Source organism: Capsicum annuum, chromosome 8 (genome assembly GCF_002878395.1).
Source record: "Capsicum annuum cultivar UCD-10X-F1 chromosome 8, UCD10Xv1.1, whole genome shotgun sequence".
NCBI lineage: Eukaryota > Viridiplantae > Streptophyta > Magnoliopsida > Solanales > Solanaceae > Capsicum > Capsicum annuum.
The window spans coordinates 102,877,789-102,892,879 of NC_061118.1; the positions used below are offsets into that span (position 1 = coordinate 102,877,789).

Here is a 15,091-nt window from a genome sequence, read left to right on the forward strand (position 1 = left end):
TTTAAATCAACATCATCATGTCTAAACTTTGGTTCGAACAAGCACTGCTTTATGTTCTTTGAAATGTAGCAGTAAAGTTTATTTTGATTCTGGTCTTCAACGGATATTTTTTGTCAAGTGCTGGCCGACACTACAAAGAAGTCAAAATGCAGTAAACGCAGCACAACAAACATAGTATCAGATCTAAATATCTAATGTTTAATACATGATGTAAATATTTAACGTAAATAATGCAGCTGTAATGGAAACAAATAGTTGGGAACCATATATATAATATGTATATATCTATCTTATCCATCTACAGGCGAGCATTTAGCTCGCAAAATCTTTCAACGTTGGGCGTTGGGCCCGTGCAAGCACGAGCCATATCTACCTAGTAATTTAATAAGGGTTGTTAAAGATCTTATTTTAACAAAATAATGAGCCAAAAAAAGAAAAAAAACACAAAAAAATAAATGTTATTCCTGATCTATGAAGGGTACGACACCATGAATAACTAATTAATAGTAATATATCTATTTTTTTATTATCGATAGCATATTTATATGTAATATTAAGTATTTTGTTATATTTTATATTAAAATTTAAAAATATTAATTTTTTTATTACATATGTTTATTGTTGTGGAGTTATTAGAAGTAAAAAAAATACTTCATCCGTTTCAAAATAATTGAATTGTTAAAGTATTTTTTAGTGTTCAAAATAATTGAATTATTCAGTATTCAAGATCGATGTTGAAAATTTTTTCTAACCTTACCCTTCATTAATTAAATTTTCAAGGATGAGTTCCAATGATCATTACTAATGTTTTGGATTTGAAAAGGACAAAAATGAAAAAAAAAACATGACTAATTTATGTCTTTATCTTTTTTTTCTTACAATGTGTATCATATTTCAACAATTTTATTATTTTGAAACGAAGAAAGTATGAGATATGATATTTCTTAAAAGGAAAATGAAGAGGTGGGAAAGTCAAACAGAGAACATCAGAGGAGAAAGACACAAAAGATTAAAAATTAAAGAAAGAGGAAAAAGTAAAATAAGATAAAAAGTGCACATTAGATTCATGTAATTAGATTTGGATTAAATATATAAATAAATAGTTGAGTTCTAAAATTTATTAAAACTGTGCGCTAAAATAAATCAAGTTTTGTTGAACTTTCACTGACATCAAGTATTTTTGAATATTAAAAATACTTAAGTGATCAAAACTTAAGAAAAAATACACATATAAAATTAAAGGTGAATAATATAATAGATTAAGATAAAGATTTGAAAATTAAAAAAAGAGTTAAAGAAATTTCAATACTCAAAATTTAATTAATATGAATTCACTATTTTATATTAATAAGATAAGTATATAACATTTAATAGTTTGTTTCATATTTTGAAAGTGTTACAAGACCCACGCTCTCTCTTTTCAGGGTGGATTTAGGTGCTGTATTTATTTTACGTGGCTTTTTTGTTTTTATTTAATTCATCGCTTAGCAGAAAAAATGAACCAAAAAATATAATAAAAGTGAGATAAAAATCCAAATAAAAGAGAAAAAAAAAAGAATGAATGTAGGTGACATATTACCTTATTTTATTTTTTATTTTTTATTATATATTTATTTTTCTATATAATAGAAGTAGCGATTTCGACATGTTTGTCAATTACTTCAACCGTCATGTTACTCTATCCATAGTTAATTACTATAAGTTATCTATGTATTAGAAAGTTAATAATATTTAGTTAAAAAAAATAAACATTTATGACATGTCCGCTTCAGTTGCTTCAAATGTATTTTGTTTCTTGTTTCTTTTCTGTTCCTTGCTTCCTGTTTCTTGTGATTTGTAGTGGTGATCTGGCTGCTTTTGTTATTGGTGGATTTTTATTATGTTGTGCTAGCTGCTAGGCCGGATAGTGTACTTTGTGCGTGCCTTATCTTACTGTTTTCGTTCGGTTGCTTTGTTCGTCTGTTTGTTGGTTTGGGGCTTTGTTTTGGTTCTTGAGTAGTGGCTGGAGGGGTCGATGGTGGAATAGGGTCATGTACGAGGGGGGTGGGGGTGAGGGCTATTTTGAGAAGAGGTGAGGAGGAGAGGGCGGGGGTGGGGGGTATAGGTTGGGCATTAGGGCTGGGTCGGTGAGGGGTGTTAGAGGTAGGCAAGAGGCGAGAGAAGATAGGTTGAGGGTAGGGTCTTAGAACATTGGGACCCTTCAGGGTAAGTCTGTAGAGTTGGTGAAGATTCTTAAGAAGAGAAGGATTAATATTGCGTGTGTTCAGGAGACTAGGTGGGTAGGATCTAAGGCTAGGGATGTGGATGTGTACAAGCTACGGTACTTAGGGAGTGAAAGACATCGGAATGAAGTCGGTATCTTAGTGGATGAGTAGCTTAGAGGACAGGTGGTGGAGGTTAAGAAGGTCAGTGATAGGCTGATGAAGATTAAGTTGGTCTTTGTGTGTAGTGTTTATGCGACGTAGGTGGGTTTGGAAGATAAGGTGAAGGCAAGATTTTGGGTGGATTTGGACTAGGTGGTGAGAAGCGTGCCTAGCTCAGAGAAGATTGTCATAGTAGGGGACTTCAATGGGCACATTGGGATCTTCCCGGGAGGCTATGACGATGTGTATGGTGGTTTTGGTTTCGCTGTTAGAAATGGTGAGAGAGCTGCTCTGTTGGATTTTGCAAGGGCCTTTGGGCTGGTGGTAGTGAATTCATGCTTTTCGAAGAAGGAGGATCACCTGATTACCTTCCGAAGCGCAATAGCCAAGACTCAGATTGACTTTCTGTTGCTTAAAAAGGGGGATAAAATATTATGTAAGGACTATAAAGTCATTCTGAGTGAGCACCTTTCGACCCAACACAGGATTCTAGTGATGGACTTGTCTATCAAGAAGAGCAAGAAGAGAAGGGCCAGGGAGGGTCAACCTAGAATTAAGTGGGGTAGCTTGACGCCAGGTAGTGCACTGGAGATAGGGGAAAAAGTGGCGGTTTCGGGGGTGTGGAAGTGCAGAGGGGATGTGGATGTTATGTGGGATAGGGCTGCCAGCTGCATCACGGAGATTGCTAGAGAAGTGTTGGGTGTTTCGAGGGGTCGGGCAAAACGTCATAAGGGAGACTAGTGGTGGAATGAAGAAGTGAAGAAGAAAGTGGAGATTAAGAAGGGGGCATATGTTAAGTTGATTGAGAGTAAAGATGAAGAGGAGAAACGGGTGAATAGGGAGGTCTATAAAGTAGCAAGGAAGGAGGCTATGTTAGCAGTTATGGCTGCTAAGTCAGCAGGGTTTGAGAGCTTGTATGCGGGGTTAGAGGAGAAAGGCGGAGAAAAAAGGTTGTAAAGGCTTGCTAAGGCAAGAGAGCGGAAGGGTCGTGACCTCGATCAAGTGAAGTGTATTAAGGGAGAGGATGGTAGAGTTTTGGTGGAGGATGTTCACATTAAGAAGTGATGGCAGAAGTACTTTCATAGACTATTGAACGAGCAGGGGACAGAGACATCGAGTTAGGGGAGCTGGAGCATTCAGAGGAGAGCCATGATTTCAGTTACTGTAGGCATTTTAAGGTTGATGAGGTCAAAGAGGCTATTCGTAGGATACGGAGGGGTAGGGCGACGAGGCCTGACGAAATTCCGATGGATTTTTGGAAGTATGCTGGTGGGGCAGGTTTAAGGTGGTTGACTGATATGTTTAACGACATCTTAAAGACTGCGAGAATGCCTAAGGCTTGGAGATGAAGTACGATGATTCTGTTATATAAAAACAAGGGTGATATTTAGAGTTGCAGCAACTATATGGGTATTAAGTTGTTGAGTCACACTATGAAGATTTGGGAGAAAGTGATTGAGCGAAGATTGAGGAGGGTCGTGTTTGTTTTAGAGAATCGGTTTGGATTTATGCCTTGTTGCTCGACGATAGAGGTAAACCACTTGGTGAGAAGATTGGTGGAGTGGTATAGAGAAAGGAAGATGGACTTACACTTGGTGTTCATCGACCTGGAAAAGGCATATGATAAAGTCCCGAGGGAGATTTTTTGGCGATGCTTGGAGGTAAGAGGGGTCCAATGGCGTACATTAGAGCTGTTAAGGACATGAACGATGGAGGGAAGACCAGGGTGAGGATAGCGGGAGGAGACTCAGCGCATTTTCCTGTAGAGACTGGGTTGCATCAGGGATCAACTTTTAGTCTGTTCCTATTTGCGTTGGTGATGGACGTATTGGCGCGGAGTATTCAAGGAGAGGTGCCTTGGTGTATGTTATTTGCGGATGATGTAGTGCTGATTGATGAGACGGGGGGGGGGGGGGGGGGGGGGGGGGGTAATGACAAATGGGAGGTTTGGAGGCAAACCCTGGAGTCCAAGGGGTTCAGGTTAAGTAGGTCCAAGACGGAGTATTTGAAATGTAAGTTTAGTGACTTGAGGCAGGAGGACGAAGTGGTGGTGAGGTTGGACTCCCAGGATGTTTGTAAGAGGGATAGTTTCAAGTATATTGGGTCTATAATTCAGGGGAATGGTGAGATTAATGAGGATGTCGCTAAACGTATTGGAGCAGGTTGGATGAAATAGAGGCTCGCCTCGAGAGTATTGTGCGATAAAAAGGTGCCCCTTAAGCTTAAAGGCAAATTCTATAGAGTAATAGTCCATCCAACCATGTTTTATGGAGCGGAGTGTTAGCCAGTCAAGCACTCTCATATCCAAAAATTTAAGGTGGCGGAAATGAGGATGTTGCGTTGGATGTGTGGGCTTACTAGAAGAAATAGTGTTAGGAATGAGATTATCTGGGAGAAGGTGGGAGTGGCTTTGGTGGAGGATAAGATGCGGGAAGGAAGACTGAGATAGTTTGGGCATGTGATGAGGAGGGGTGCGGATACCTCAGTTCGTAGGTGTGAGAGACTAACATTGGATGATTTCAGGAGGAGAAAAGATAGGCCGAAAAAATACTGGAGGGAGGTGATTAGACATGACATGGAGCAACCGCAGCTTACTGAGGACATGACCCTAGATAGGAATGTGTAGAGGTCGTGGATAAGGGTAGAAGGCTAGTGTGAGTGTGTGGGTTGTAGCTAGCAGTCAGGAGAGACCTTGTGTATTCAGGTTAGTAATCCTAGGACTGTGTACATAGGTGTCTTTGGTTTGAGAGTGTATGTTACTACTAGGCGGGTGTCCTATTCCTAATTTCTTAGTTCCTATTTTCTTAGTTCGTGTTGCCCTTATTTCTCGTATTTCGTATTGCTTTGATTTCTATTTTATCATTTCTTACTCCTTATTTTTGTTATGCCATCCATTCCCTTGTTTAGTATTCTTTATCTTGAGCCGGGGGTCTATCGGTAACAACCTCTCTACTTCTTCGAAGGTAGTGATATGGACTATGTACATCTTACCCTCCCCCGACCTCACTTTGTGGGAATATACTGGATTTGTTGTTGTTGTTGTAAAATAGACATAAAGCGATAAATGAACTTTTAATGTTTTAAATTAAATTTACATCTTATATGAGACCCACTTAAATTTTTTTCACAAATATTTTTTATAGTAATTTTGTTATATCACTTCTAATTACTTGTTGTGAGCCATTTACGACATGTCCGCTCCGCTGCTTCAATCATGACTTAACTATACCATACCCTGATTAATTATTATGACCATCTAAGGATTGTGCCACTTAAATTGACATTTATGATTTATTACCTTACTTATAAAAGATGATAAGCAGACAAGACATCAACATGTTTGCTTGTGTTGCACGCTTAAATATTTTCTTTTATATTTGTTAATTTCGCTTAAATATTTTCTTTTATATTTGTTAATTTTACTTTTCTTTTTAATTTGTTATATATTTGATAATCATATAAAAGTATTATAAATTATAATAATTAATAACTTAAAATAATTAAAAATACATAAAAGAAATTTAGTTGGACTCTCTAAATTTTATTTGCTGCCACATAAATTGACACAGAAGAAAAAGTACTATAAATCACAATAATTAATAATTTAAAATATTTTTAAATATATATAAAATATTTAATTAACTCTTAAAATTATATCAATACCATATAAATTGAGACAGATGTTAAAAATATATTATTAAAAATTACATAAAAATATTATAAATTATAATAATTAACTTAAACATATTTGTCATGTTGAACCGTGCTAATACGAGCCATATACCAGTCTAAATACAAAGGGGATGATTTTATTTTAATTTTCAAGTTTTATTTTTCAGTGACCATAAAATTTCATTAAAGAAACGAAAAAGGGTAAAAAATATCCCTGAACTATTTGAAATAGATCAAAAATACCCTTTGTTTGTTTTTTGGCTTAAAAATACCCTTCTGTTTGCTTTTTTTTGTTGCTCAAAAATACCCTCCATTAATTTTTTGACTCAAAAATACCCCCCATTAATTTTTTGGTTAAAAAATATCCTTCTCTATAATGGAATGCCACCAATCATACCACGTAGATAAAAAAAAAAGGTCACTTAATCAGTCCATGTCAGCATACACGTGAAAAATCACTCCATTTAATCCACCTAACAATCAACCCATTTTATTCCATTTAAAAATTCAATCTGATCCATATTCATAAAAATCGAACAAAGAGGCAAAATTTAATTCTTCAATTTTTTTCCTCATATCGTCCCTTTCACTGCCTTATATTTTATTATTTTACATTTTCAAAGTTACGAAACTCACTCGAGCAATTCTTGACCTCATCAACTTATTGTTGTCCTACATTGTCACTAAACTTTCACTCTTCAAATTCTAATTTCGTCTCTGAATTACTATATCTCTCACTACAATCAGGTTCCTTATTAGACAAATTTAGATAAGATATCTAGTAGTAATCTGAGCTCTTGGAAGTAGGATCAACTATTTGAGGATCAAATTGTTTGGGGTCGACCTGATTAGAATCTGATTCTTTCGGATCAACAATTTAAGGATCTAATTGTTTCCTCATCTTTCGCCTTGATCAATCCAAAATATTAAACTTATCACATGAAAAATAAGCAATCAAATTCTTCAATCATTTTCCTCTTGGGTTTGATATTTTTTAATATGAGTGGGGTTGGGTCTTTTAAATAAAAAAATGGGTTGATGGTTAGATAGATTAAATGGAGTGATTTTTTATTTGTGTATGTTGACATGGACTGATTAAGTGATTTTTTTATTCACGTGGCATGTTTGGTGGTATTTCGTTAGGGAGGAAGATATTTTTGAGCAAAAAATTAATGGAGGAATAGTTTTGAGCTAAAAAAATCAACCAAAAGAATATTATTAAGCCAAAAAATAAATGAAAGATATTTTTGATCTATTTCAAATATTTGCGAGTATTTTTTTTTTACCTTTTTCCGTTAAAGGAAAAAAAAGGGAGCTTGGATAGAGCCAAATTTCCGTTAATAGCCAAATTTTCTCCTTGGATAGAGCAAAGTGGCGCGGTTGAGGATGAGGAACACCGTAGGTACCGACATGGACCGTTGGCGTCTGAGCTCAGGCGTTTCGTCCTTTTTCTCGACTTCCAAGTTCTACTGTCCGGCCAAATTTGCTCGAACAACCCACTTTGGTCCAATTCGAGCTTCCTCCACCACCAACGGTTCAAGTATGCATTGAATTCCAATGATTTTGCACTCTGCAATATGTAGATATTTGTTAACTCGAGATATGCCTTTTCGTTTTCGAATTGCAGGTGAAGGTGTTATTTACAAATCTTTATCATGTCGAAGGAGAGCTTTACTGTCTATGATTACCTTGTCTCTTGTGCCGTGTGATAGAGTTAACAGTAGCTTTGCTGCCATTGCTGCTGAGTACGTTCAAATGCATTGCTTTTTAGAAATTTATACTCTATTGACTTTTTGAAGTTCAGAGCTTTACTGCTTTTCTTTTTAACTTCAATTTGGATTTCACTTTCTTGTAAAATGAATCAATCCAAATTGTGGCGTTAATTATCAAGAAATCTGATAGACAAAGTTAAGTAGAATTTGCAAATAAGCCTGGTCGTTAACGTCTAGGTAAATTCAAAAGCAGCGTTGTTTAGTCCAGCACAATTCACATGTATTAATTAGTTTAGTTGAAGTTCAGTTACAGAGAAAGAAAACAAAGCCAAGAATAATAAATGGCCTGCGTGAATAGCAAGGGCCAGAATATGTTCTATCCATAAGGAAGTTACAATTACAAGATGACATGGCTCTTTAAATTTTATTTACAATAATATCCCGGTCAAGTTTATTTATGGATTATTCCTATGTGCAAGTTCATTTTGAGTGTTCTCTCAAGTTGTGTTTTGACACACTCCTTTCATTTTGATTATATATATATAGAAAAACATATGAGAGAATTTGATTTTGAAGAGGAAGGATTCTTCTCACATGATATGAATTTAGTTTCTCTTACTCCCACCAGAAGCATCAACCATTCTAGAAGTGAAGTGTTTTCTAAAATTCATGATTGGTGATTTTCTCATTGAAGTCACTTTGCCAAATGTTCTTGAAGCATATAATTTGGTAGTAGAAACTTGAAATATGAAACATTTTGAGAGTCATGCGTATGTGAAAGATAGGTCGTTGCTGCTTGGACTGAAAGAGAAAGGCATAGACCGAGTAAGCCTAATCACCTTTTTCTGCTTTTATGTAATTAGAAACAAGTTGGTAATTGTAGGATAAATGTGAGGAAGTAATTCTAAAGGGAGAGGTTCCATTATTGTCAAGCCTCCTCTCCAATTTCAATTTCACAATTAAGATCTCAACATAATATGCTTGACTATGTAATTATTCATTTCAAGTTATTTCTTTTAAGCAACTTTACTCCATTATATTCCTTAAAAGAAACATAATTTTTTCTTTTGGCAGTGAGGGTTTTCGCTTAAGGGAAGAGATCAGGAAGGTATTATCCAGGGGCAAGGCTGCTGGTGTACTTCGCCTTGTATTCCACGATGCAGGAACTTTTGATATTGATGAGAAAATTGGTAATTCTTTGAGACACTTATTCCCTTACGGAACCTCCCCCCCCCAAAGACACACACACAGAGTCACAAAAAAAAAAGAAAGGGAAAGAACAATTGAACACAGAAAAATACTATTCCATTCATTAGCAGCTTTCAATCGCAAACTTTGTAATATATCACTTTTATTTAGAATCTACAGAGCTGGTCCGAAAGGGTTATAACATCATAAAATGCAGATGGAGTTGTTTCTAACACTTAACCTGCAAAACCCTGCATATATCTTGTTCAGTATTATCCAAAAATAAAATTAAATTGTGCTCAATTGCTTTTTACTAGGGGGTATGAATGGCTCTATTCTTTTTGAACTAGACAGACCCGAAAACAAAGGCCTTAAGAAATCTCTAAAGGTAGGCAATTTTATTATAAGCTTTTCTTTTCTCTCCCTATCATTACTTTTGTTTTAACCATCCTTGTGAACAGTCCACAGATATTCTCATTTTAGATTTTAGTTGTTTACCATTTCTAAAGACTGATGACCTCTCATATGGACTTCAACTAGCTAACATCTCGGTCCATGCATTGTTCTTTAGATTCTGGAGAAAGCGAAAAGTCAAATAGATCTTGTGCAATCAGGTAAACTGTCTCAGTCAATAAACTGCTGTTAGTTCACCCGTCATTTTGGTTCCGGCGTGCCTTTCTTAATTGTTGCCTTTGTTCTCAGTCTCATGGGCTGATATACTAGCTGTAGCTGGAGCTGAAGCTATTTCATTATGTGGTGGACCGAGCATCCCCATTCAGTTGGGAAGAGTGGATTCACTGTAAGGGCTTTCCCTTTAGTTCATGATATTTGTTATATAAGATGTAGGTCCAGTAAATGTGGAGCTAAATTTGATTGCATCTATTGTGTTATTTACACTTCGTAAATGTAAAATTAGGTTTTGGCCTAACCTAGCTCAATGGGACGAGGATTGCCCAAGCCTCACAAAGAAACCATCACCCCACCTCACGCCCAGTGCATGGGTAATTTTTAGTTTGGGGGCCTAACATTGGGTGAGATAGGTCCTTCTCTGATACCATATAAAGTTAGCTTTTGGGCCTAACTCGAGCCCCAAAAGCTAGCTCAAAGGGAGGGGGATTGTCCAAGCCTTGAGACCACCCTTCTCATTAACTACCAATGTGGGGCTTTTTCTCATTGTTCAATAGTAGAAATGGGGATGCAAAGATTTAATAATTACGATCATCTAATTTCTTAAATTTAGCAATTGAAAAGCAACTTACAATCATAATTTAAGCCCTTTGTCGATAGTTCCTTCTCATTCAAATTGATGTGGTTTTTCTGTCTAAAGCACCTGGTGCCAGAGCACTTACCATAAGCAAACTCCTAATGCATGTAGCAACCATATTTGAATAAAGCAACTTACAATCATAATTTAAGCCCTTTGTGATAGTTCCTTCTCATTCAAGTTGATGTGGTTTTTTTGTCTAAAGCACCAGGTGTCAGAGCACTTACCATAAGGAAACCCCTAATGCATGTAGCAACCATATTTCAATTGACTGACATAATTTTCTGCTATATCTACATTCTCATAGCTGACTTTGATTTGTAGGGTGGCGGATCCCGAAGGCAAACTTCCAGAAGAATCACTAGATGCCACTAGTTTGAAGCAATGTTTTGAAAGAAAAGGCTTCTCGTGAGTCCAATGGCCATGCTCAAGTCTATTTTTTATTTTTGTTTTTTTAGTCTTCTGCTCTCCTTGTTCCCCATGCTACCATTCTATTAGCATTCTCATATAGTTTGATGCCATTCATGTAATTTGACTGGGTTTGAATTCGCCAGTTGCTGTTAGCGAACAAATAGATATCCTGTTTGTACTTTTCACGTTTCTTCTGGCTTGCTTTAGTGGATAATAAATGACTTTAAGGGTTTTCCCCTTCAATAGTTTCTTTGAATAGGTAATGAGACTTGCAATTCATGGAAACTTTTGCACCGTTCTTGGCATTTCTAGGGTTTTCTTCACTTGCAAAATTATGTGTTTAAGTTTCACTAACATTGGGTATAAGGGGAGGATCCAAGATTTGGAACTTCCAGGGGCCACACTACTCTGAAGAGCAGCGTATGCAGCGCTTTGTGTAAACTATATCAATGTTTGAAAAGCAATAAGTAATAATTTTTCATCAATAATGTGAACACGGAAGAGCCTTGACTTCTTGGTCTATTTGAGTCTTCTTAGAGGTCGAGGGTTCTATTCTTGACTATACTAATTTTTTAACAATAAAGACTCACTATATTTGTCATATAACGGACCAAGTTGGGGTTCAAACCATTGCTCCCCTAAAGCTTCTAATTAACATGCCAAGAAGCAGTATTTGTCAGATTTGTACCAATACAAATATAGCATTTAGGTAATAGTGAATTCTTAACCTCCATGACATACACAAGGTGGGAGTTACTTCAGTGGAAGTCAAGGTGCGGGAATCAAGGTGAGGTGATTTTGGCATGTGATGAGGAGATGCACGAATGTCCTAGTGCGGAACTGTGAGAGGCTGACTATGGACGGATTCAGGAGAGGCAGAGGTAGACCGAAGAAGTATTGGGGAGAGGTGATTAGACAGGATATGACGTAGTTGCAACTCATCGAGTACATGGCCTTAGATAGGAAAGTGTGGTGGACACGAGTTTGGATAGAAGGGTTGTAGGTAGGAGTGTGTCCATACTAGTATGTAGGAGTATATTGACTTGCTGTCCATTCTAGTATTCGAAGTATTACTCTTGTTTCTTGTTCGTCAATTTATGTTACTATCTATTGTTTCGTGTAGGTTGATTATAGTATTATTATTTGGTTGTATGTTTCGTGACATGGAGCAGTTACAGCTTATTGAGGACATGACCCTAGATAGGAAGGTATGGAGGACGCTGATTAGATTAGAAGGCTAGTGCTTGTGGGGGAGTTGTAGCCAGTAGTTAGTAGAGCTTTGGGGTAGCCGGCTGGTAGTATTAGGACTATGTTCAAAGGTTGGAGCTGATAGTAGGAGGGTATGGGGGTGGTGGGTGCCTTGGTTCATCAGTGTAGGGTATTACTTTGTGGGTGTCTTATTTCTGCTATTTCTTCTTGTTTCATGCGTTATTACGACTTTGATTATTATTCTTTATCTTGAGCCGGGGGTCTACCGGAAATAGCCTCTCTACTTCTCCGGAGGTAATGGTATGGACTACGTACATTTCACCCTCCCCAGACCCCACTATGTGGGAATACACTGGGTTTGTTGTTGTTGTTGGTTCTGCTACTATCTGTTGTTTCTTTTATTTCCATTACTTCCCGTTCTAGATTGTTTGTATCTTGAGCCAGGGGTCTATCGGAAACAACCGCTCTACCTATGAGGTAAAGGATCTACGTACACTCTACCTTTCCCAGACCCCACTTTGTACTACACTGTGTACGAGTCTTTAGGGGTAATCATTTTGAACCTTAGATATCTTGGTGTTATCCAAGGCAAATATTAAGAAACTAACCTGCGATGATGGTTTTAGGCGAAGAAATGAGATTTATTATTTGATCAATATCCTTCAAATGGTTTATTTAAATATATTCAAAATTTTCAATAGCAGGTTTTTTCCCATATAGGTTTTTCTTTGTGAGGCAATCTGTATTCGATATGCCATAATATCGTTAGTCTGAGTTGGCTATTTTGTTATTGGTTGCATGACCACGGCCAAAAAAAAACAGATATAATCGCTCCATAATCTTCCCCCCTGTCTCGCTAGCGAAGCAGAAATTCCTTAACTCATGATTTTTTGCTGCCTCTATTAGCTGCATCAGTTCAGTATTTTGGGTTGAGAATGTCATAGGCTGAAAGTTTAAAAACCTTAAAAACACTTCTCAGCTTGGTATTTGCAGAGAGCAACTATTCAAATATTTTGCTTTCGAGAATCATGGGCAATTGTCAAAGGTCTGAGTAGTCCAACTCTAACGGTAAAATTATGCAGTGCAACCTCTTGCTCACATATTCTTGGAAAGAGAGCTAGATCTGTTGATTATCAATGTTAAGATATCCTGCCTAATCTCCAAGGATTGTTCATTTTGTTGGCAGAACTCAGGAACTTGTTGTCTTGTCTGGCGCGCATACTCTGGGAAGTAAAGGGTTTGGGAATCCAACTATCTTTGATAATGCATACTTCAAGATACTCATGGAGAAGCCATGGTTGGCCGCAGGTGATAAATGGCATCATATGATGATACTAATGGTTATGCCTTTGCTACATATTTAATTCATTGAAACAAATATCAAGCACACTGAATCATCAGAATCTATGGATCAATGATGTTCTTGTCTTCTGAAATGGAAATCTGTATACCTATACTCCTAGAGTTTAGATGATAGTTGCACAGAAAATTGTTAAGAAAGCCTAGGCTCAGGATAAGCTAAGCTACTGTTTATGCTTCAGTATTTATGTGGAATGATGACACTCCTTTTGATAACAGAAGGCCCCTGTTTCTAGAATTCTTTTCATACGATAGTGGAAATCATAAAGCATAATTTCCCTTTTTAATGCCTTTAAGCATATAGCATTTTCTCTCTTTCATCTATACAGCCAGCATGACTAGTATGGTTGGACTTCCATCTGATAGGGCACTTGTTGAAGATGATGAATGTATCGGGTAAAGTTTTCTTTGACCTTATGTTATTGAGATTCCTTTATTATGGTTTGGGCCAATTAGCTTGTCCAGTTTATCCTGATAAAAGCTAATGAAGTCAAACATATTCCTCCGCTGGCGGAAAGGCAAATTTTCAATTCACTAATCTAGTTGCAGTTCACAAGTTCTAGACTTGTGGCTCTCAGGATTGAACTTTTGTCTGGTAGTGAATTTTCTTCGTATGCTTTTTGAACAGATGGATATCAAAGTACGCTGAGGACCAGAGTTTATTTTTTGAAGATTTCAAGAATGCCTATACCAAACTTGTTGACACTGGTGCAACTTGGAAGAAATCGTTGTAGTCCTTAAAATTAATCAGCAATAACTTGTCATAGCTGATAACTTGTTTTTGGTATATCCAAGATTCGATGACTCAGCAACAAATGCAGTCAAAATGTTAATTTTTTGGTTACGCAGTCAGTCTAACGGAAAATTTGCAGCTGCAAGTTCAGATAATGAATGGAATGTGGCTATCCTACACCTTGGTCCTCGTTGATCTGCAACAGCTTGTGCAAGCCAGTGCCTATACTAATCATATATATATACATACAAGTAATTGTTATTTAGATAATTTCCCAAATTGACGGAAAACCAAATATGCATGCCAAAAAGTGGAGAAGCCCTTCCAGGTCAGCAAATAAGCAGAAAATGTTCACCCAAACTAACAATACCTAAATTTTGACCTAATTGAATAATTAACAATACCTAATTTTTTTTTATTTAATTGAATGAGACCCAAATCCAGTATTTTATAATTTATGATCTTTAGTCTATTGGAATTGTTTTTGAGAAGGTTAGGTAGGATGTGTAGGGTTAGAGCGACTAGCCTAGATGAGATTTCGGTGGAGGGCACAAGCGACTAGATGAGATTTCGGTGGAGGGCACAAGCGAGACGTGTGGAATGACTAACTAAATTGCTTAATGTTGTTTTTAAGATGGCGAAGATGTCGATGCATGGAGATAGAGTATGATCATTCTCTTATACAAGAACAAGGGTGACATTTGGAATCACAATAACTACAGTGATATGTTGACTGGTAAAGGTGTATATGTATGGTGTACGTTTTGTTGATAGACTGCGTAAAAACCCGGTTCTCACTTGCTAACTGTATCACTTACAATGCAAGTAAGTGTGACTGTAATTTGGCAAGGTGAAAAGTAGGTTCAGTATCAAGGCAAATCATTCTATTTTGAGGAAAGAAAATTATTGGAATTCTATTAGTGGAAGCTGTATTTAAAGGAAATAAAATCTCACGAGGGCTCTAACTATAATAACCTTATTCAAGGAGGAGTATAAAACCTTATGAGACAGAATTAGGGTTGCGAAGCAACATCCCTCATTTATAGGCAAACTCCTAGGTTAATAATAATCCATTTATTGCACAAGCAAAAAAGATTTTTTTCTTAACAAGAATGGAGTTTATCTTCTCGGAGAGTTAGTTATTGAGTTGAGGTACTGGAGTTAGTTCCTTTGATTATGA

General features: G+C 36.7%; 1 protein-coding gene across 1 annotated transcript; it reads left to right on the forward strand.

Moving 5' to 3' along the window:
• Positions 1 to 7,284: 7,284 nt before the first annotated feature.
• On the forward strand, positions 7,285 to 14,022 carry LOC107838875 (putative L-ascorbate peroxidase 6). Its single transcript, XM_016682114.2, has 10 exons — positions 7,285 to 7,575; positions 7,663 to 7,780; positions 8,822 to 8,937; positions 9,253 to 9,323; positions 9,507 to 9,549; positions 9,638 to 9,734; positions 10,524 to 10,607; positions 13,006 to 13,127; positions 13,508 to 13,574; positions 13,807 to 14,022. Exons 1-10 carry the CDS (start codon positions 7,422 to 7,424, stop codon positions 13,910 to 13,912), a joined length of 978 nt encoding a protein of 325 aa, XP_016537600.1. The 5' UTR covers positions 7,285 to 7,421; the 3' UTR covers positions 13,913 to 14,022.
• The last annotated feature ends 1,069 nt before the right edge of the window (positions 14,023 to 15,091 follow it).

Excerpts from the sequence above, each read along its gene's own strand:
- LOC107838875 (XM_016682114.2), top strand. The coding sequence starts at position 7,422 with ATGAGGAACACCGTAGGTACCGACATGGACCGTTGGCGTCTGAGCTCA. Across the intron at positions 9,550-9,637 it reads AATAGATCTTGTGCAATCAG|TCTCATGGGCTGATATACTA; the intron begins GTAAACTGTCTC and ends CTTTGTTCTCAG. Across the intron at positions 13,575-13,806 it reads GAAGATGATGAATGTATCGG|ATGGATATCAAAGTACGCTG; the intron begins GTAAAGTTTTCT and ends CTTTTTGAACAG.